The sequence below is a fragment of the Anolis carolinensis genome, chromosome 2 (genome assembly GCF_035594765.1).
Source record: "Anolis carolinensis isolate JA03-04 chromosome 2, rAnoCar3.1.pri, whole genome shotgun sequence".
NCBI classification, from domain to species: Eukaryota; Metazoa; Chordata; class Lepidosauria; order Squamata; family Dactyloidae; genus Anolis; species Anolis carolinensis.
This window is the reverse complement of record NC_085842.1, coordinates 228706775-228727448: the sequence shown is the minus strand read 5'-3', so window position 1 is coordinate 228727448 and position 20674 is coordinate 228706775. Positions and strand designations below refer to the sequence as shown.

Sequence of the window (20674 nt, the reverse complement as noted above, 5' to 3'; positions counted from 1 at the left end):
AACAACATTTTTTTAAAATGCTACCAGAACGATGGCCACGTCTCTCCCTCCCTGCTTAATTTGTAAAATCATAACATAATTTGACATTTAATAGCCTTTCCTTAATCCCTCCTTATTATCCACCATTTTCACTTATCCAACATTCTGCCGGCCCATTTATGTTGGATAAATGAGACTCTACTGTATTTTAAAAAATCTTGTAACCTTACTTTCTGGATAAGCCTTGTATAATCAGTGAAGATTTCAGGGCTACGTTCATAACCTGTTACACAGTTTTACTTTTTGAATGGCAAACTCCATCAATCCTCATAATTTAGCATTTGCAGTGGATCGCAAGCTTCCTCCCCAAACAACATGGGCATGCTAGATTTCAGAATTCTTGTCCCCGAGATACCTTCTCAGAGGTCTGAATAGCAATGACCTCCTGCCACTAATAACGTTTAATTTTCCTAAAATACCGTGAATTTAGGGAAACAAACATTTGGATGTGTGTGTGCACATGCATGCAATAGTAGACACACGCTGCCTAGTTTGGGTATGTGCTTCCAGGGCGGGAAAGCCTTATACAATTGCTTCCGGTTTTGCTTGCAAGCTGCACCATGCTTGGCAGAGAAGACAAAATCAGGGGAGAAGGAAGGAATTAAAATAATGATAAGATCCTCGCTGCTCGATATTCACAAGAGCTTCTGGTGGAGATGATCATCGACAGGTGATCAACCCAGTTACTACCAGTGTCTGATCGGGAGCAGGCAAATGACTGAGGAGGATGCCTCTGTTCTTGCAATGGAGTGAGTATTGATGTGCTCAGTGTGGCACGCATGCTTTTTCCTGAAGCATGTTTCCATGGTGATGGACCCAAAAAGAGCTGATCAAACAATGCTGGTAAATGGCCAGTTTGCTTTTTGTTTAGCTGTTCATTTGTGTGCTGTGCATCTCCAAAGGGATACATAAAGCATGTTTGGATATTGGTTGCAATAAACAGGTTGGGTAAATTCACCCTGCTTTGGTCTTTCTGTTGGAGCAAACCTCTTTCAGGTTTCCTCCACAGGAAAAGCTGTTTCAACATTTCGGCTGCTCCGTCATTAGTTCGGTATTTTCTTGCCTGTTAGCTGCTGCAACAGCCATTATTTCCGAATCATAACTGTGTCAGCACTATTTGTCAGCAGCTGCCACAGCTAAATGTATGTCAGAGTGAAACCCAAGTCATTTGGGATTGCAGGCTCTAAAGGATGAGAAAAAGAAACAAATCATGTTGAATACCCACGAAAGAGCAAGGTAGTTTTTCTGCAAGGTATAAACATAATTGGTATTAAATTGTTCCTTGTAATTTATCCTTTCCACAATAACAAAGGCATAACTAATTTGAAATTGGATCTTAATGAGGCACAAAGTCACTCCTTTACAGTGAAATTACAACTTTAATTTTTTTTACAGTTAGTCCAAGGGTACATCTACACTGTAGAATTAATGCAGTTTGACACCACTTTAACTGCCATTGCTCAATGCTATGGAATCATGGATGTTTAAGTTTTACAAGATTTTTAGCTGTCTCTGCTAAAGAGTGCAGGTGCCGCACCTAACTACCTATGATTCTATACCACTGAGTCTTAGCAGTTAAAGTGGTGTCAAACTGCATTAATTCTGCACTGTAGATGTTACTTTTATAGTTTCTCTGGGGAATGATTTCATAGTTCAAGGATTGGCCCAGGCTGTGGGTACTGACATGATAACCAAGTGGAAAAGCAAGGAGTGTGGTTTGTGCCTTTTGTACATGGCATGGAAGGGAGCACCATCTGCTCATTTGTTCCAACTTGCAAAATGTCTCCGGTAATCCTAGAGCACACTGTGAAGAAAAGTACAAAAACAATCAAATGTCTTCAGCCAAGTTGCCTATTGGTGTTATGTGTCAGTGGAATTTGGCTTGAGTAATAAGATTTCCTTAAGCTCTGGTGTGGCTGAATTTGCACCTTGACTTTCAGTTCTAGATTGTTTTGTTTTGTTTCTGGTCATGACTTCTAATTCTTCACTTTTGCTTTCTGGTTTCCCCTCGGGACCTGAAGGTTCTTCAATTCTAATTGTCCTGGTTTGCTAGACTGCTCTCAATGACTTGATGTTTGGGACCTGATTTTGTATCACAAGGAATGTGTGGCAGTTGCTGCTGGCTTTCATGCCTTCCATGTGCTCCTTTACAAATAGCAAAGCAAATGCACTGAGGCAATGTGCTGCCTCAGTTCATATTCTTGGCTCCTCCTTCACAGATCAGTTACAGCCAAATGTCCCAAGTATTTACAACGGCAGGGAGCACATTTAGAAGGTAATATAGTTGAGAGAATAATAGGTGAAAGTATGTGATGACTTAGGATAATAGACTAATGGCTCCCAAATATAATTTCTCAGTTGGTGTTGGACCAAAGTTCCCAGAATTCCAGATCATTAGTTGTACTGGCTGGGAATTTGGGGAGTTCGAGTCCAACACTAATGGTAATTTAAGTTTGGAGTCACCTGTACCAGGAGTTATGCTTTTCAGGCTGGAACCTGGAGACTAGCACTATACCTTGAACATCAGAAAACCTAGCAGCCCAATTTCGCCTATCTCCTTGCCCAGTTGTTTTGATTTGTTCCTCTGATTGCAACAAGGACAAGGATCCCAAGTCTGTTGCAAAGTAAATGGTTCTGCAGAGGCTGATAAACACACCATACAAAATGAATCTTCTGCTCTATCAGAGGATGCACAGCATATGTCTCCAGATTGCTAGCAGTCAACTTCATGAGATGATTCAGGTTCTAGTGCAGTGATTCTCAACCTTTCCAATATCATGATCATTAATACAAGTTCCTCATGTTGTGGTGACCCCCAACCATGACATTATTTTCGTTGCTACTTCATAAATGTAATTTTGCTACTGTTATGAATCGTAATGTAAATATCTGATATGCAGGATGTATTTTCATTCGTTGGACCAAATTTGGCACAAATACCCCATACAACCAAATTTGAATACTGGGGGGGTGGGGGGGATTGATTTTGTCATTGGGAGTTGTAGTTGCTGGGATTTGTAATTCACCTACAATAAAAGAGCATTCTGTACTCCATCAATAATGGAATACAGTCTGAATAAGGTTTATGAGCAAGGATTTTGGATGAATAGAATTATGCACTTTATATGTTTTTAATTTGTATTTGCACAGCTGTTCTAATTGGTTTTAATTGATGGGATGTATTTTATTATTATGTTTTAAGCGGCATTGAATCCCCTACCCTCATGAGGTGAGAAAGGTGGGGTATAAATGAAGTTAATACATTAAATAAATAAAACGTGAGTGCATTGTGTAGCAATTTGAGCATTGGACTATGATGTTGGAGACCAAGGTTTGAATCCTCGCTCTTCCATTGCAACCCATCCCATGATCTTGGGCAAGTCATACTTGCTCAGCCTTGGAAAAAGGCAAGGGCAACTCTCCCTCTAAACAAAGAATATCATGTTAGGGATGCCATCAGTGAGAAAAACAACAACTGCACAGTACACAGCAAACTGATTCCTGGGCAGAGACTGGAAACATTTTTATGGGTTAAAACTTTAAGAATCTGGGAGTCCAAAGGATTATTTTCTTCCCATGGAAAGAGGGCAATTTCCAGAAAGAATTGGGAGAAAGGTGAGAATGCCAGGTATTTCTTCCTAACAGAATAAATCATAACACAATAAACTCATTCCATGGATAAGGGGGGGGGGGGGGGAAGAGATTTTTCCCTGCTATGATTCTCAAAGAACCATGTCTGCTTTTTGCCAACTTCCTCCAGCCTGGCATCTTTCATCATTTCCAAACTGATACACATATGAGGCAAATTGTCCTTTTGGTGAAACATTTCCCTAAAGAAAATATAGAGTACTAGCTGTGCCCGGCCACGCGTTGCTGTGGCGAAGAATGGTGGTATGGGAAATAAAGTATTGAGGAATTGGTGGTAGTTAAGGTAAAGGGTAAACGTTTTCCCCTGACATTAAGTCCAGTCGTGTCTGATTCTGGGGGTTGGTGCTCATCTCCATTTCTAAGCCGAAGAGCCATCGTTGTCAGCTCACCACAGCCGCTCCTGAATGAACACACGAGACTCTCTGTGGTATCACCAGGAACTTTTACTGTAGGAAACATGAACATCAGAAAAGCCAAGAATGGGAGGCTCCGGCCAACCCTCCTTTATATACCCTCCCCCTCATTTGAACAGTCTCTTCCCGCTCAGTAAAACCCCGCGCAAATTCCCCGCCAAGTCCATCAGCCGTTTCTCCTCCGAGTCCTGGGACGCAGGTGTCTTATCAATGTCAGTGACCCTGAAACTCAGAGCCACATCCAGGCTCTAGTAGCAGGGTTCTGACATGGCGTCCTCCTCCCCTTCGTCCTGGAAGGAAAAGATTAAACACAACTATTGTTCTCCGCTGTCCAGAGTTCCTTTATACTTTTTTAACAGGCTGCAATGGAATACCGGGTGTACCTTTCCTAGGTCCTTTGGTAGCCTCAGCTCATAGGTCACTTCGTTTATTCTTTTTGCTACCCTGAATGGCCCTATATAGCGTGGAGCCAATTTCTTGGATGGGAACCCCAATTTCAGGTTTTTTGTGCTCAGCCAAACCAGATCTCCTTCGCCCAATTTGTCCCCCTCTCGGCGCCTACGATCCGCAAAGAGCTTGTACTTCTTTTGTGTTTCCCGCAATGCCTCTACCACGGTTTGCCACCCTTGCTTGATTTTGGCCGGCCATTCCTCGTCGGTCTGGCCCTCCCCTTCCTTCCACTCGGGTAGCCTGGGGAAAGGTGCCACCTCCTGTCCGTATACTATTTCGAATGGGGCACGACCTGTGGCCGAATGTACGGCCCCGTTAAAAGCCATCTCAGCAAACGGAAGAAGGTCCGCCCAATCATCCTGTCTATAATTGGTGTACATCCTTAAGAATTGGCACAGTGTCTGTTGGGTACGTTCGACCCCCCCGTTGGTCGCGGGATGAAAGGCCGAGCTCAGGTTCCTTTCTGCTCCTAACAGCTGTAAGAATTTTCCCCAAAATTTTGCAGTAAATTGGACTCCCCGGTCACTAATTATCTTGTCGGGACACCCATGTAGGCGATATACATGCTTCACATACAAATCAGCAAGTTTTTCAGCTGAAGGGAGTTTTGGCAGAGCCACAAAGTGTGCCTGTTTTGAGAATAGGTCCAATATTGTCCAAATGTATCTGTGGCCTCTGCTGGGGGGTAGTTCGCCTACAAAATCCATGGCTACGCATTCCCATGGCCTCATGGGCTCCACCACCTTCTGCAATAGCCCCTGGGGCTTCCCCGGTGGTGTTTTTCCCTCTGCACATAATTCACACTGCGTGACGTATCCCCTGGCGTCTTTCCTCATTCCGGGCCACCAGCATTGTTTGGCCAACAGTTTAATAGTCCTGGTGGGGCCTAGATGACCCGCACCCTTGTTATCATGGTACTTCCTTAACATTTCTCGTCTTAAACATTCAGGAATATACAATTTCTTATTTACAAACACCAAATCCCCACACAATTCTCCCTTTTCTTTGTTTGTTTGTAACCATTTGTCCATTCCATACGCTCGCTTCAACTCTTCCTCCCATATTTCTCCTCCCCCCGTGGAAATGGCAGTACGTTTGTTTTCTTTGGCCGCTTGTGCTCGAGTTAGTACTGCCAGGCCCCATTGCTTATCAAGAAAAATACTCCCTTCAGATTCCTGAATTCCTCCCCCGTGCTGAGGCATCCGAGAGAGAGCGTCAGCGAGTATATTATGTTTCCCCTGGAAGAATCTGAGTCTGAAATCAAAACGGCTGAAATATTGGGCCCATCTAATTTGCTTCGCTGATAGTTTACGAGGGGATCTTAGATACTGTAAATTTCTATGGTCAGTCCACACCTCAAACGGTGTTCCACTTCCTTCCAGAAAGTGTCTCCAGCACTCTAGTGCTTTTAGAATCGCTAAGGCTTCTCTCTCCCAAATCGGCCAGTTTTTTTCTGTATCGCTAAACTTTTTTGACAGATAGCCACATGGCTTCAGGTTCCCCCCCTCGTCTTTCTGTAGCAGAACTGCCCCATATGCCCGGTCTGACGCATCGCAATGTAATACAAAGGCTTTAGACATATCAGGGTGCTGTAGGACAGGCTCCTCAGTAAAACGCTTTTTAAGGGCTTCGAAAGCTTCCTGGCATTCTATTGTCCAGGTCAGTTTGGCCCCTGGGGCCTTCACTTTGGCTGTTTCTCCCCTACCTTTAGTCTTTAACAAATCCGTTAATGGCAAAGTGAGGCGCGCAAAGTCCTTGATAAATGTTCTATAGAAGTTTGCGAACCCTAGGAAGGATTGCAGCTGCTTCCGTGTTTTGGGGGCTTCCCACCCCCTCACGTCTTCTACCTTCGCAGGGTCCATCGCCACTCCCTGGGAGGAAATCCTATACCCCAGAAAGTCTATCTGGTCTTTATTGAACTCGCACTTGGCAAGCTTCGCATACAGTTTTGCTTCTCTCAACTTTTGCAGGACTTCCCTGACTAGTTCTATGTGTTGCTCCTTAGTCCGAGATACTAACAATATGTCATCTAAAAAAACAAAGACTCCCTTGTACAACAATGGATGCAACACTTCGTTGATTAATTGCATGAACGCGGCGCCTCCGCCGCACAAACCGAAAGGGAGCACACGATAATTGAATAATCCGAATGCACAGGAGAAGGCCGTCTTCCACCTGTCCTCTGGTTTAATCTGCAATTTATGGTACGCTTCAATTAAGTCCAATTTAGTGAATATCTGTCCCTCCGATAACTGGGCGATCAAGTCCTTCACTAAAGGTAGGGGGTATTTATTTCCAGAACTGATTGCATTCAGGCCCCTGTAGTCAATGCAGAGCCTCAGCGTTTGGTCCTTTTTGCGCCTGAACAACACAGGCGCCCCTAGAGGGGAATTTGAAGGCTCTATGAAACCCCTCGCTAGGTTTTTATCAATGTATTTTCTCAGTTCCTCCTTTTCCCTAGCCGACATTGGGTATATTTTTGCCTTAGGAAGCTCTGCTCCTGGGACTAGCTCTATCTTCACTTCAACTCTCCGCTTCGGTGGGAAACTGTCTGCTTCCTTCTCATCAAATACGTCCACAAAATCCCGATACTCTGGGGGTAATTTATCTGCCAGTTCTGCTATCCTGATAGAGTCTTCCTCCCCCCTTTTCCCCGGCTCCCTCTCCACTTCCTGGCTCCCTCCTTCCAACTTCATCCTGAAGATCATGCTCTTATCCTCCCAGTTGATTTGCGGGTTGGCCTGCCCCAGCCATGGCATGCCTAGTATAACATTATAGCTGGCTATTTGTGATATCACAAATGACACCTTTCCTTCCCAACTCCCTATCTTACACTTTACATCTTCGGCACTGTACTTAGCTAATGATCCCGATGCTGTGGATCCGTCCAACTGCGAAAAAGCTATTGGGGATTCTAGGTTCGTTCTTTCGCATCCCAATCCCTCGGCTAATTCAGGGGAGATGATGTTCCTGGAACATCCACAATCCACAAATGCTTTGCAGGTTGCTTGTTTGCTGCCACTTTCCAGCTGAATGGGGACCACTATCATGGCTTTGTCCTGACTTACCAACCCCCCCGAGTGGTGCCTCATCGGTGGTTCTTCCTCGGCGCGTTTCCCTGCCACGGCTCTTGGTTTGGGCGGGCCTCCGCCTTCCCCTTTTCTCTGCCAGCACTCGGCAGCCCTGTGGCCCAAACGGCCGCACACGAAGCAGCCCCTCCTGCTGGTGCTCACGTTCCCTGTCGGCTCCGTTCTCCTCCCGGCTGGGGTTGATCCCTCCTTCCGGCTCCCCTCTTTCATCTGCGGCCGCTGCTGTAGCCCTCCTCGGTGCCTCCTCGCCTGGGCCAGCGATGTCTCGATGCGCCCCGCCAGCTGAATCCATCCGCGCAGTGTGTCAGGCTCATCACGATGCACCGCCCAGGAGAGGATCTCCCGCCTGAGACCCTCTTTGAAGAGTTCTATCTTTGTCACTGCAGACCATTCCGGCACCTTTTCAGCGAGGCATTGGAACTCCTCCGCATACTCAGATACCGACCTCTGCCCCTGGGAGACGGTCTTCAACTCCTCCCTCGCCCGGATCTGCTCCAGTGGATCTCGGAAACGGGTCTCCAGGGCCCCCATAAAGCGTCGGAGTGACCCCAGACATGGGTCGCGCCGCGCGTGTAGTTGAACGTACCAGCTGGCCGCTCCCCTCTTCAACACTGCACCAATGGCCCGTACCCGGCTGGATTCCGTTCTAAAAGTGTGGGCATTGTCCTCCATATAGCCCCTCACCGTGGTCAGGAAAAAATCCAGTTCAGAGGACTCTCCCCCAAACTCGATCCTTAGTTCCTCTCGTCTCGGTAGGGGTCCCTGTGGTGGCAATCCCCAATTCTCCGCCCGTCGCAAGCCCCCTTGCGGGCCAGTGGGCCCCGCTGCTGCTTCCCTTTGTCCTGTGCCACGCCCGGCATTCGCCAGGGGCACCAGGGTCTCAGTTGGGAGCGTAGCCGGGATTCTCGGAGGCTTTTCCCCTTCGTCGTCACTCTCCTCCACCCGCGTCAGGTTCGTTTGGATCTTGGGCCGGGCACCGGGCTCCTTTCGCATTTCCCTTCCCTTCGGTGCTGGGAGGTCTGCAAAGCCCTGGCTGCTTCCCATGCTCACGTCCCACATTGAGCTAGCCCGGAGTTCCCTTCCTCGCTCCGGCTCCGCCAAAACCGCCAGGCGCTCCATCGCCCTCGACATCACTGCCAGGGTGGTCTCCATCGCCGACATCCTCTCCTCCAGAAACACCATCTTTTGCGGGCCTGGGGAAGGTGAACCTTCCTCTCCTCCGGTGCTATCTCCCCGCACCACTCCGCGCCTCTGGGTTACCCCATTTGGCTGGGCATAAGCGGTGGATGACGCCAGGGCCGCCAGCTGGTGGAACTCAGCGTCCGTCTCGGGAGTGGCCCTTTCCGACCTTCCTCCTCCGGCGCCCAAGAGCTCTTCATCCTCCACTTGCATGTTACACCTCACCGCTACAGCGGGATGGTGTCCGTATTCTTGGCTTAGTGTCAGCTCACCACAGCCGCTCCTGAATGAACACACGAGACTCTCTGTGGTATCACCAGGAACTTTTACTGTAGGAAACATGAACATCAGAAAAGCCAAGAATGGGAGGCTCCGGCCAACCCTCCTTTATATACCCTCCCCCTCATTTGAACAGTCTCTTCCCGCTCAGTAAAACCCCGCGCAAATTCCCCGCCAAGTCCATCAGCCGTTTCTCCTCCGAGTCCTGGGACGCAGGTGTCTTATCAATGTCAGTGACCCTGAAACTCAGAGCCACATCCAGGCTCTAGTAGCAGGGTTCTGACACATCGTTGTCTGTAGACTCCTCCAAGGTCATGTGGGATGACTGCATGGAGCGGCGTTACCTTCCCACCGGAGCAGTACCTATTGATGCACTCACATTTACATGTTTTTGAACTTCTGGGTTGGCAGAAGCTGGGGCTAACAGTGGGGGCTCTGTCAGTTCCCCCAATTCAAACCTGCGGCCTTTCGGTCCAGAAGTTCAGCGGCTCAGTGCTTTAACATGCTGTGCCATCAGGGGACATTATTTCCTAAAGGTTGTGAATATACAATATTTCTGATTGTTTTTTTTTTTTTTGTCTGTTGGAGGCAAGTATGAATGCTGCAATTAGGAAAAATGATTAGGATGTAATGGCCTTGCAGATTTAAAGCCTAGCTGTTTCCTCCCTGAGTGATTTTTTTGTTGGGAGGTGTTAGCTGGCCCTGATTGTTTCCTGTCTGGAATTACCTTGTTTTCAGAGTGGTGTTGTTTGCGATATTTTATATGCTTCTACTGTCTGTGGCCCTGAGAAAACAGAGGATTGGCCAGACTTTGATGATGGGAATCCTTTGTTGGGAGGTGTTAGCTGGCCCTGATTGTTTTCTGTGTGGAATTCCCCTATTTTCAGAGTGTTGTTCTTTATTTAGTGTTCTGATTTTAGAGATTGTATTGTTCTGTTTTATTATACCACATTAATTTTTATATATTCTGATTTTAGTGTTTTTGAATACTTGGAGCCAGATTGTATTCATTTTCACGGTTGACCGCAACACAATAATAATAATAATAATAATAATAATAATAATAATAATAATAATAAGGATAGTAATGATAGTAATAATACATAGTGCTTCACTGCCTTCTCAGCTTCCTTTCTGGAAGAATCCTTTCTTGGGAGGTGTTAGCTGGCCCTGATTGTTTCCTTTGTGGAATTTCCAATTTCCTTGCTTTATTTACTTTCTTTATTTCTTTATTACTGTCCTGGTTTTAGAGATTATATTGTTCTGCATTATTCTATCCTAGAAATTATTTCATATCAAAGTAGAATCTCACTTATCCAACATTCGCTTATACAATGTTCTGGATTATCCAACACAGTCTGCCTTTTCATAATCAATGTTTTTGTAGTCAGTGTTTTAAATTCATTGTGATATTTTAGTGGTAAATTTGTAAATACAGTACAGTAGAGTCTCACTTATCCAACATAAGTGGGCTGGCAAAATGTTGGATAAGCGAATATGTTGGATAATAAGGAGGCGTTAAGGAAAAGCCTATTAAATATCAAATTCGGTTATGATTTTACAAATGAAACACCAAAACATCATGTTAGACAACAAATTTGGCAGAAAAAGTAGTTCAATACGCAGTAATGCTATGTAGTAATTACTGTATTTATGAATTTAGCACCACGATATATTGAAAACATTGACAACAAAAATGCGTTGGATAATCCAGAATGTTAGATAAGCGAGTGTTGGATAAGTGAGACTCTACTGTAATTACTACATAGCATTACTGCGCATGGAACTACCTTTTCTGTCAAATTTGTTGTATAATATGATGTTTTGGTGCTTAATTTGTATAACGATTACCTAATTTGATGTTTAATCAGCTTTTCCTGAATCCCTTCTTATTATCCAATATATTTACTTATCCTGCCGGCCTGTTTATGTTGGATAAGTGAGAGTCTACTGTATATTGATCATCTTATATTATCTGCTTAGAACTGGATTATATGAGGCCCCTTCTTCACAGTTGTATAAAATGCACACTGAAGTGGATTATATGGCAGTGTGGAGTCAAGATAATCCAGTGCAAAGCAGATAATATAAGATTATAAATGGGTTATATAGCTGTGTGGAAGGGCCTTGAGTCTACACTGCCATATAATCCAGTGCAAATTAGATAATCTGTGGAAGAAGCCTAAGTGAGGCCTAAATTTGCCTGTCCCCTAACTGAAACCTGGCTGTCCCTTGGTTGCTAGGCAACGAAGTGGGCAGAGATTAGCCCTCTAAACTGGCAGCAATTGGATAAAAACAATTATTGCTCTCCCTCTAATTAGGACTTTATTTTTCTTTTCTTTTTGTTGTATCAACCTAGAGGCGTGGATGATGGGTTGTGTTGTCAAATTTCGAGTTTGGGGGGCCTGTAGTTTTGTTGTTTTGTCCACTGCCCTGATGCCATCACTCTTTTATATATATAGATGTAGGCAGACACTATCTTTCTTGTTAGCCTTCCCATCCATCAGAGGCAAATGTGGCAATGGCTTGGATGAAGATTTCAGACAGCTTCTATATGAAAGAAATTAATCTAGTAAATTGATGTATTATGTTTTTCCAGTCTTCAGCACAGTTTTGGGAGTGGGGTGGGGGTGATAGAGTGACTTACATGTGTTATAAATCCCTCTGTGAGCACAGGAAGCAGCATAGTGAGTTGCATATTAAACTCATAAATTAGGAGTTCCCTGTTTTCACTCAGTCCTCCCCTTTCTGCACTGATAAACATCCCAGAAGACAAGAAATAAGTAACTACTACTTATTAACTAAGTAAATACTACTGGGAGTCAAAAGAGAAGGGACAAATGCCCACATGACAAGCACAGATAACTTGCTATGGTAAAAGAAACAGACTGCAAGGCAGAGCAATGCCACAAGTCTGCAGACTCCACATGTTTAACTGATGTTAAAGCTCTTGATTCGTAATTGTAAGGAGCCAATGTCATCATTTCTTCAAATTCCACTCAGCTTATCTCTTATTTCTAGATGAGCCAGAGAACATTATTACTACTATCCATTGCTGTTATGGCAGCTGCTGCAAACCATCATAACTCATGTAACAGAATTCAGAGACAAGGCTGTGTCAGTTTGGAATATCAGTATGCAAACTGATATTAGGTAAAGGTAAAGGTTTTCCCCTGACATTAAGTCTTGTCAACAGGTCTTGACAAGCAGCTGAGCATGTCATGCTTTGTTGAGAAGTCCAGCATGCATCAGCAGGAATCTGTGCATGTAAGGACATGTTTACAATAGGTAAAAGGTAAAGGTTTTCCCCTGACATTAAACCTAGTTGTGTCCAACTCTGGGGGTTGGTGCTCATCTCCATATCTAAGCCAAAGACCCGGTGTTGTTCATAGACACCTCCAAGGTCATGTGGCCAGCATGACTGCATGGAGCGCCATTACCTTCTCGCCGGAGCGGTACCTAGTGATCTACTCACATTTGCATGTTTTCTAACTGCTAGGTTGGCAGAGGCTGGAGCTAACAGCGGTAGCTCACCCCGCTCCCCTGATTCGAATCACCAAACTTTTGGTCAGCAAGTTCAGCAGCTCAGTGGTTTAACTCACTGCACCACCAGAGGATGCAATTGATATTACAGCACCTTTAAGACCAAGGGAAAGAAGATGATAGAATATGCTTTTGTGGACTGAATTCACTTCATCTGTTAATCAATTTCACATTCTAATTGAGTTTCAGAAGGAGGTAGCCAAAGTGCTGAACCCTTTCCCCAAATTTGGTTTCAATACCTTGAACAGCTGTTTCAAAATTTGGATTAAAATACTAGGGCATATTTACCCCCCATGGACATGGAAAACAATGTGTTTCCTACTGGAGTTAAAGTGACAATGAGATAGATGAAAGAACAGTGTGTTAGTACATCAGGACAGCAGCTTGTAGTATTCAGAAGCTCTTTGTACCTCCTAGCATAATAAATATGGATGGCAAAATAAATATGGATTTTGCAGTCCCCAGCTTTTTTCTCATTAGTTTATGTTGCCAATGCGCAAATTAGTTATCAGTGCCAACTTTTGGTTTTGCAGTGCTGGGGCCAGCAGAACTCTGAGGATTCCTGGAGGTGACAGTTTTTGTCAATGCAAAAACAGCACGCAAAATCACAATCAAAGATGTGTGTACACATTCAAAAGGCAATCAAATCAATGCTGTTAACAAATTAATGCTGTCAACACATCTGTGAATGTAGCTGGAGACATGAAGCAGAAAGTTTTGCCAAAAAGTATATTGTAAGCCTTTCCAACAATAAGGAAATGCTTATACGTGAAAAGAAATTCCACACGTTGCCAGGAATAAGATTGTGCAGTTACCTTGAATTAAAAAGAAATTAAAGGAAATAAACAGGACAAAATTGGGAAATGATGGTTATGTAGCCAGATATCCTCTCCGTCTGCTCACCAGAAGTTGAATGGCTATAGCTTGAGAATAGAGAGAAAACAGGCTCACAACACCATGTAGATTCTCCAATCTCATTCTGGCAGCACTGGTGAGTTATTGCACCACTGTTGACACTGGAACAAAGCCCTTTCAAGAGGCTATTGATGGAATTTCCCTATACATTGAAAAGAGAAAAATTCCAACTTGTAGCGTAAAGTTGGCATATCTGTATTCACAAGAGAAAATGTACCGTTTTAAGTGCTTGTAATAAAAACATAATATTCACTGTTGTTCCTGTTTTTTCACATCTTCCCCATCTGCTGAGATGACCAACCATCCCATGTCCTTTCTGCACCTTTTCTTGTCTTCTTACTGCTTTCCTCCACTTTCTCCAGTGGTCTGAAGATGGTATTTTGGCTCTGTTTCCATGCGCTTAGGAAATGGAGCACTATGGAGTCCCACCAGACATGTCCTTACATCACATGATGGCCTCCATTGGACTCCTATGTGGCTTTGTTTCCGAAGTGCATGGAAACAGAGCCCAAAGGCAGCTGGACAAAGTCCTAAGATTCAGACAAAAACCCAGAACATATATTTACCTTCACATCAGAGCTAGCAGCCACTGGTTTGGGGTTGGCTATGAGCTCATATACTAGTAATAGGAAAGAAAGGCCTTTGTATGAATCATAGGCATTTCATTTTAGGGATCAAAAGAATATTCAAATAACTGAGGGGCTTTTGGGGTTTCGGATAAACTCAACAAGGGCAATCTTCCTCAAGCCTGTTTTTTGGTTTTCTTACCCAGTTGAACAGACTTTATTATATAGATCAAAAAGAAATATCACCTGTATTTCCTGTATTCCCATCCCTGGGCAGCCCAGTAAGGAACATCATCAACATGACGGTATTCTGAGAAAACCCGCACCCAAGTAATGCAGCTATGCCTGCCCAACAATCACTTAGCTTCCCTCTCGCATTCCTAATGCTGCATAATACGTAGATGGGACTCAAAAACAGGACCCTGGAAAGTCATGGGCACATCATCATGATGTCATTCAGAGAAGGAGCCACAGAAAGAACCTGAAAGGTTGTAGCCTCCTAATAGTTTCCTGCTTCCCCGCCTACACCTCCTTGTGATGTTGCAGGCAAACAGTAGTTAGGAGGGGGCCCAGGAAGTCTATAACCTCCTGATCCTTGTTTGGCTCCATCTTTTTTTAATTTTACAAAGCTGAGGAAATGTCTCCACCACTTTGTTGGGAGAGACTTGTCAGAAATATTGAAAATTAACAGTGTATTTTTAATTACAAAAATGATGTTCAGACACTGAAAGAGTTAAAATGCTGCAATGACTAAGCAAAACCAGTAAGGTAATATAAGCAGGTGTTTCTGTGAGTTACTTGCTCCTCCTGTGTGAAGACTTCCTTCTGTGTAAAGATTGCCTAAATGTAAGGACTGCTGTGTTTGACTACTCCAAGGAGAGAGCTGCTTCAGTTTGAAGACTGAGAGAGAGAAACCCAGCTTGAAGGCAAGAAGCTGAAGCAAAGATAGAACAAGGAAGTATAAAAAATTTTGTTTATGTTATGGAAAACTTGCTTCACTGGCTGCCGATATGCTACCGAGCCCAATTCAAAGTACTGGTTTTGACCTATAAAGCCCTAAACGGTTCTGGCCCAATCTACTTGTCCAAACGTATCTCCTCCTATGAGCCAGGAAGATCCCTAAGGTCATCTGGCGAGGCCCTGCTCTCGGTCCCGCCTGCCTCACAAGCGTGGCTGGCAGGAACAAGGGACAGGGCCTTTTCGGTGGTGGCTCCCCAGCTGTGGAACACCCTCCCCAGAGATATACGACAAGCCCCAACCCTTTTGAGCTTTAGAAGAGCCCAAAAAACATGGCTCTGTGCTCAGGCTTTTAATGAAGAAACGATAAAGACGACCTGGACTGATTTATGGCTAAAGCATGAGGATCTTGGATGAAAGGATTTAACCATATGTCTTATATTTTTATATTGTATTTAATTGTTCTTAATGGATTTTATATAGTGTTATGATTTTAACTATGTGTTGGCATCAAATTGTTGCCAATTGTGTAAGCCGCCCTGAGTCCCTTTGGGTGAGAAGGGCGGGATATAAATGTTGGAAATAAAATAAATAAAATAAACAGATTAAATCATTTGTTTTCTCTTGCAAGGATGAATAATTTAACACAACACATCCCTATATTGTTTGCACTTTATACAAGGCTTTATAGACAAACAAACTCTATGAAGTTTCCATTCTTATCATTAGGTATGGTTTCAGTTTTTTTCCCCTCTCAATTTGCTGACTGCACCACAGTAATATCATCATGTGTCTGTGTATATATCTATTCTGTACCTTCAGGAACACTGAAAATGAAGGACAATCTGTCTAATGGCATGAATGTTACTCTGAGGCTTTCCTGCTAATGAGTTCCACATTTTTCCTTGAAAAAAAAGCATGGGTTTGGCATATTCCGCTCTGCAGATTTGTGGGTTTCTCTTGAATGCTTTATCTGGTTAAAAATAGATTCAAAGCTGGATAGCAAACCAATGATTGATATACAATATTTCTCTCATTCTGTGAAGCAATCCAAATTCCATTTTAATATAAACACTTACACCGCACCAATACAGTCCAGCATTTGTGTTTTTTTTTCTCCAAGACTGAGCCAGCCTATACTATTTCCAATGTCTCAAGAAATAAGGGGCTATTCTGTGACCTCTTCAAATCCCAGGGCCCGCAGACAATGAGGCATAGAGAAACCTAGTTAAAAATAATGTGAAATTTATTCTGTGTGAGAGAATTATGTTGCTGTTTGTGTTATTTGCACATCTTGGGATTTCTGCTCTTAGCAGGAGAGAGTGAATTGACTGTTGTTGCAAATATAGAACTTGGTTTGATTTCTTGATTTCCCTTATTTATCCAATGTAACAGTGAAACAATTGTTCGTGACTTTGAGAGCCGTGTTTTCAGCTTATTCAGACCCCAAGATAATTCATTTATATGATGGCAAAACCAGGCTCCCTCTAGAAATTTCACCTCTGTGTGTGTCTGTTTTAGGGATTCGGAACTTTGGGGACAGCACGGACCCTTCCCCAATTCTCTGTTATGTTGTTAGTTACCTGTAACCCCCAGCAATGCAGATGGTTCCAGCTTGATTTAGATGATAATTTGTTCAATTTTTTTACACTCAAGGTAGGAACAACATACCATTTAAAAACATTCACATGTGGGAAAAACGAAAAGTGACAGGTTCATATGTTTAGACCAGTGGTGTCCAACCTTCCATCTTCTAGGTATTTGGGACTACAGATCCCAGGAGTCCTGGCCAGCTTATCCAATAGCCAGGAATTCTGGGAGCTGAAGTACAAAATACCTGGAGGATCAAAAGTTGGACACCACTGATTTAGACCATGTAAAAAATATTGCCACCTTTGACAGGGGATGATGGGGTGCAGAGTGGATTCCAAAAATTCATCATCCCGGTCTCACCTCCTTCTCCAGACTGTATTCCCATGCTGAGAAACAGCACTGGTCAAGAAATACTCCAGCAGACGAAGTCCAACTGTTGATTAACTTTATTTACATAATCTATTTACAGTTGCATTTCTCGGCTTCAGAGCATAGCTTTCATAGTCCATCTCCATCGAGAGCTCAAGCCCAACACAGATTAGATAAAACAACACATTCCTCTGTCCAGAGGAAGTTCCCCCAAAGGCCGGAAGTCATGCCTGATAGGTCATAGCAATCACAACAGGCTGTCAGTCAAAACTAGCCTGCTGTTAACCATGTCATCACTGAAAAATACACACTCCTGCTCATCAGCAGTAAACACTTGATTTACATTTCATACAAAATACAACCATACTCCAACAACCTTTTTCAATACTTTTTTCATATATGAGAGCCCCCGGTGGCACAGTGGATTAAACCATTGAGCTGCTGAACTTGCTGACTGAAAGGTCAGAGGTTCAAATCTAGGGAGCGGGGTGAGCTACCACTGTTAGCCCCAGCTTCTGCCAACCTAGCAGTTTGAAAACATGCCAATGTCAGTAGATCAATAGGTACCACTCCAGAGGGAAGGTAACAGCACTCCTTGCAGTCATGCTGGCCACATGACCTTGGAGACATTTGCAGACAATGGCAGCTCTTCAGCTTAGAAATGGAGATTATCACCAACCCCCAGAGTGGGACACGACTATATATATATCTTAATGAAAAAGGGGTGTGTGTGTGTATATATATATGAAAAAGGTGTGGATATAGATAGATAGATAGATAGATAGATAGATAGATAGATAGATAGATAGATAGATAGAAGCCCCGGTGGCGAAGTGTGTTAAAGCACTGAGCTGGAGACTGAAAGGTCCCAGGTTCAAGCCCCGGGAGCGGCGGGAGCGGCCGCTGTTAGCTTCAGCTCCTGCCAACCTAGCAGTTCGAAAACATGCCAATGTGAGTAGATCAATAGGTACCGCTCCGACGGGCAGGTAACAGGGCTCCATGCAGTCATGCCGGCCACATGACCTTGGAGGTGTCTACGGACAACGCCGGCTCTTCGGCTTAGAAATGGAGATGATCACCAACCCCCAGAGTGGGACACGACTCTCTCTCTCTCTCTCTCTCTCTCTCTCTCTCTCTCTATATATATATATATATATATATATATATATATATATATATATGAAAAAGGTGTGTGTGTATGTGTGTGTGTGTGTATATATATATATGGAAGAAAAAATGTGGCCTGCCTCATACTGAGAACAGATGTACCTCTTGGCTTTGGCTAGTTCAGATGAGGAGATTGAACATTTATTTAGAAGAATTTACTCACTCTTTTAGCTTCACCTGCCTCATGGGCGAATTGTAACGAAAAACCAGGAAGGTGGAAAGCCATGGACACTGCCTTGAACTCAGTGGAGGAAAGTCAAGACATAAACACAACCAATAAATAAAAGAGGCAGTGAGCAATACTTATCAAATGAGAAGGAACTTACCTTGCAAGGGATACCTACCTAAACTCCCTCTTAGAGATGTTGCTGAGAGCAAAGAACATTGGAGAGTCGAGCTGGTCCATGTTCTTAAACCATGAACTACAGGTGTTACAGTAGAGTCTTGCTTATCCAACATAAATGGGTCAGCAGAATGTTGGATAAGCAAAAATGTTGGATAATAAGGAGGGATTAAGGAAAAGCCTATTAAACATCAAATTATGTTATGATTTTACAAATTAAGCACCAAAATATCATTTTTTAAACAACAAATCTACAGAAAAGACATTTCAATACACGGTAATGTTATGTAGTAATTACTGTATTTACGAATTTAGCACCAAAACATTGCAATGTATTGAAAACATTTACTACAAAAACATTGACTACTAAAAAATTAACTACAAATAAAGGTAGAATTGCATAAAATGAACTTACAGTAACAACACTGGCAGAAGTTAAATCTGTAAAATGTTCAGTCCCTGATTCCTAGATAAAGAGGTAAGAATAAGTGGACTTCTGCAACTACTATCCCACCACTTATCTGCTTTACTTAAGTAATTTGACCCTGGAGAAGTTTGTTTATCTTAAAATTGATCCTTTGGGGCAGGGAAGGGAAGTCTGTAGTTTTATACTCCTTTGGCCACTATCCATACTGCCTGGTACTAAGAAGAGTCTGAATCCAACAGCATCTGGAGTACTATGGTTTTCTCACCATAGAGATAGATGTATTTTCTGGCAAATCTCTGTCATCTCAATGTCACTTTGTTCTTGGCACAGAATCTGCTGGGACTTCAGATAGTGCAAGCTAAAAATTCTCTTTCTGAATAGCTGTTAGACGGCATTGGGAATATATTCTATCTTGAAATAGACCTAATTTTGTAGCACACAACCCAATGCTATGTGTGGATCTCAAACTGACTTTTTTTTTTTGCAACAGTTCCTCTTCTGGTGTTGATCTCTCTTATTTCTTTCTTTCTCATGTTTCCACTAAAAAGCTTTCATTGCATCAGTGAATCATATCAAAATGGCCAGAATCAGTTGTTTACATTTGCATGTCCTTGCTGATCTTTATTTCTTATAGATTTAGATATATAAAACAGAGACATTAAGATAAATTATGTAACGTAAGAGAAACTAGGCATATCTGGCCATGGAACTGAACTTTTTGTGTGTGTATAGTTTGTGGTCCTTTATATAAACCAAAATCATAAGCTTTTAATTTGCATCAGAACACTTTGGAATGGAGAAAGAATGGCAAATCCTGTCATTTTAAGGTGCAACACAAATAAAATTCTTTAATTTTAATATGAAGTGATAAAAGGCAAACAGTAATTTATTTATTTTTTAAAATCTGCTTTCATAGAATGCTTGAAGGCACTTCGAATTGCATATGCAACACTAAGTTGAAAATGTTCAGAGGGATGACAGAGATTTTTGTTGATATGATTTCAGTCAGCCACCAGTTATTTAAATGCCTTGTATGTCTATTTTCCACCTGTTCAGTGCTATCAAGCCACAAGCCACTTGCAATTTGAAGACCATCCCTAGACCAGTTTTAAAACTTAAAGAAGTCCTGATTTATTCCAAATTGTAGCGAGTTTCAAAAAAAGAAGAAGAAAAAGAAAAACAGATCCTTCCTGGTGCTTGGCAACCTAGTACCCTGGCTGGAACTACAACTCCAATCATCTACATCCATCACAGTCTGTTGGCAGGAGTTGTGGGGAATATAGTCCAAACATCTGGCATCCTCCAGGTTGACTACCCCCATCATTAAGACTCTGAATAGAGTGGAACTTATTTCTGAGTGAACATTTGGTTTAGTTCAGTTCTTTGGGAAGTTTCCAAAATGTGCACACTACTGCATAAATGTAATGGAAAGAACTGGATTGTAGAAAGAAAGGGGTACAAATTGAACGAGGGTAAAAGTAAAATGGATAGATTCAACTATCCAGGATGAGGCTTCAAGTGGTTAGTTCTTAAAAGTCTGGATTTGAATCCCTACACTCAAGCAAATTTTCTAATGCTTAAATAAGGAATTACTTCCTTCCATACACACCAGACAAGGTCCTATTCTGTAATAGTTAGATGTTAGTAAGGTAAAGGTTTCCCCTGACGTTAAGTCCAGTCGTGACCGACTCTGAGGG

The 20674-nt window shown here is 43.0% G+C and overlaps 2 protein-coding genes across 2 annotated transcripts in view; one reads left to right on the top strand and one right to left on the bottom strand.

Moving 5' to 3' along the window:
- The first annotated feature begins 622 nt into the window (after positions 1–622).
- Positions 623–20674, top strand: part of palm2akap2 (PALM2 and AKAP2 fusion) — a 408244-nt gene continuing 388192 nt past the window's right edge. Inside the window, exon 1 of the mRNA XM_062971855.1 lies at positions 623–788. The gene's annotated coding sequence lies outside the window, so the exon portion shown is untranslated. The remainder of the gene's footprint in view (positions 789–20674) is intronic.
- LOC134296577 (uncharacterized) lies at positions 4069–9388 on the bottom strand. The gene is made up of 2 exons (XM_062971858.1): positions 7784–9388; positions 4069–4390 (listed from the first exon to the last, which is right to left on the bottom strand). The coding sequence occupies exons 1-2, from the start codon at positions 9164–9166 to the stop codon at positions 4349–4351; spliced, it is 1425 nt and encodes a 474-aa protein (XP_062827928.1). The 5' UTR covers positions 9167–9388; the 3' UTR covers positions 4069–4348.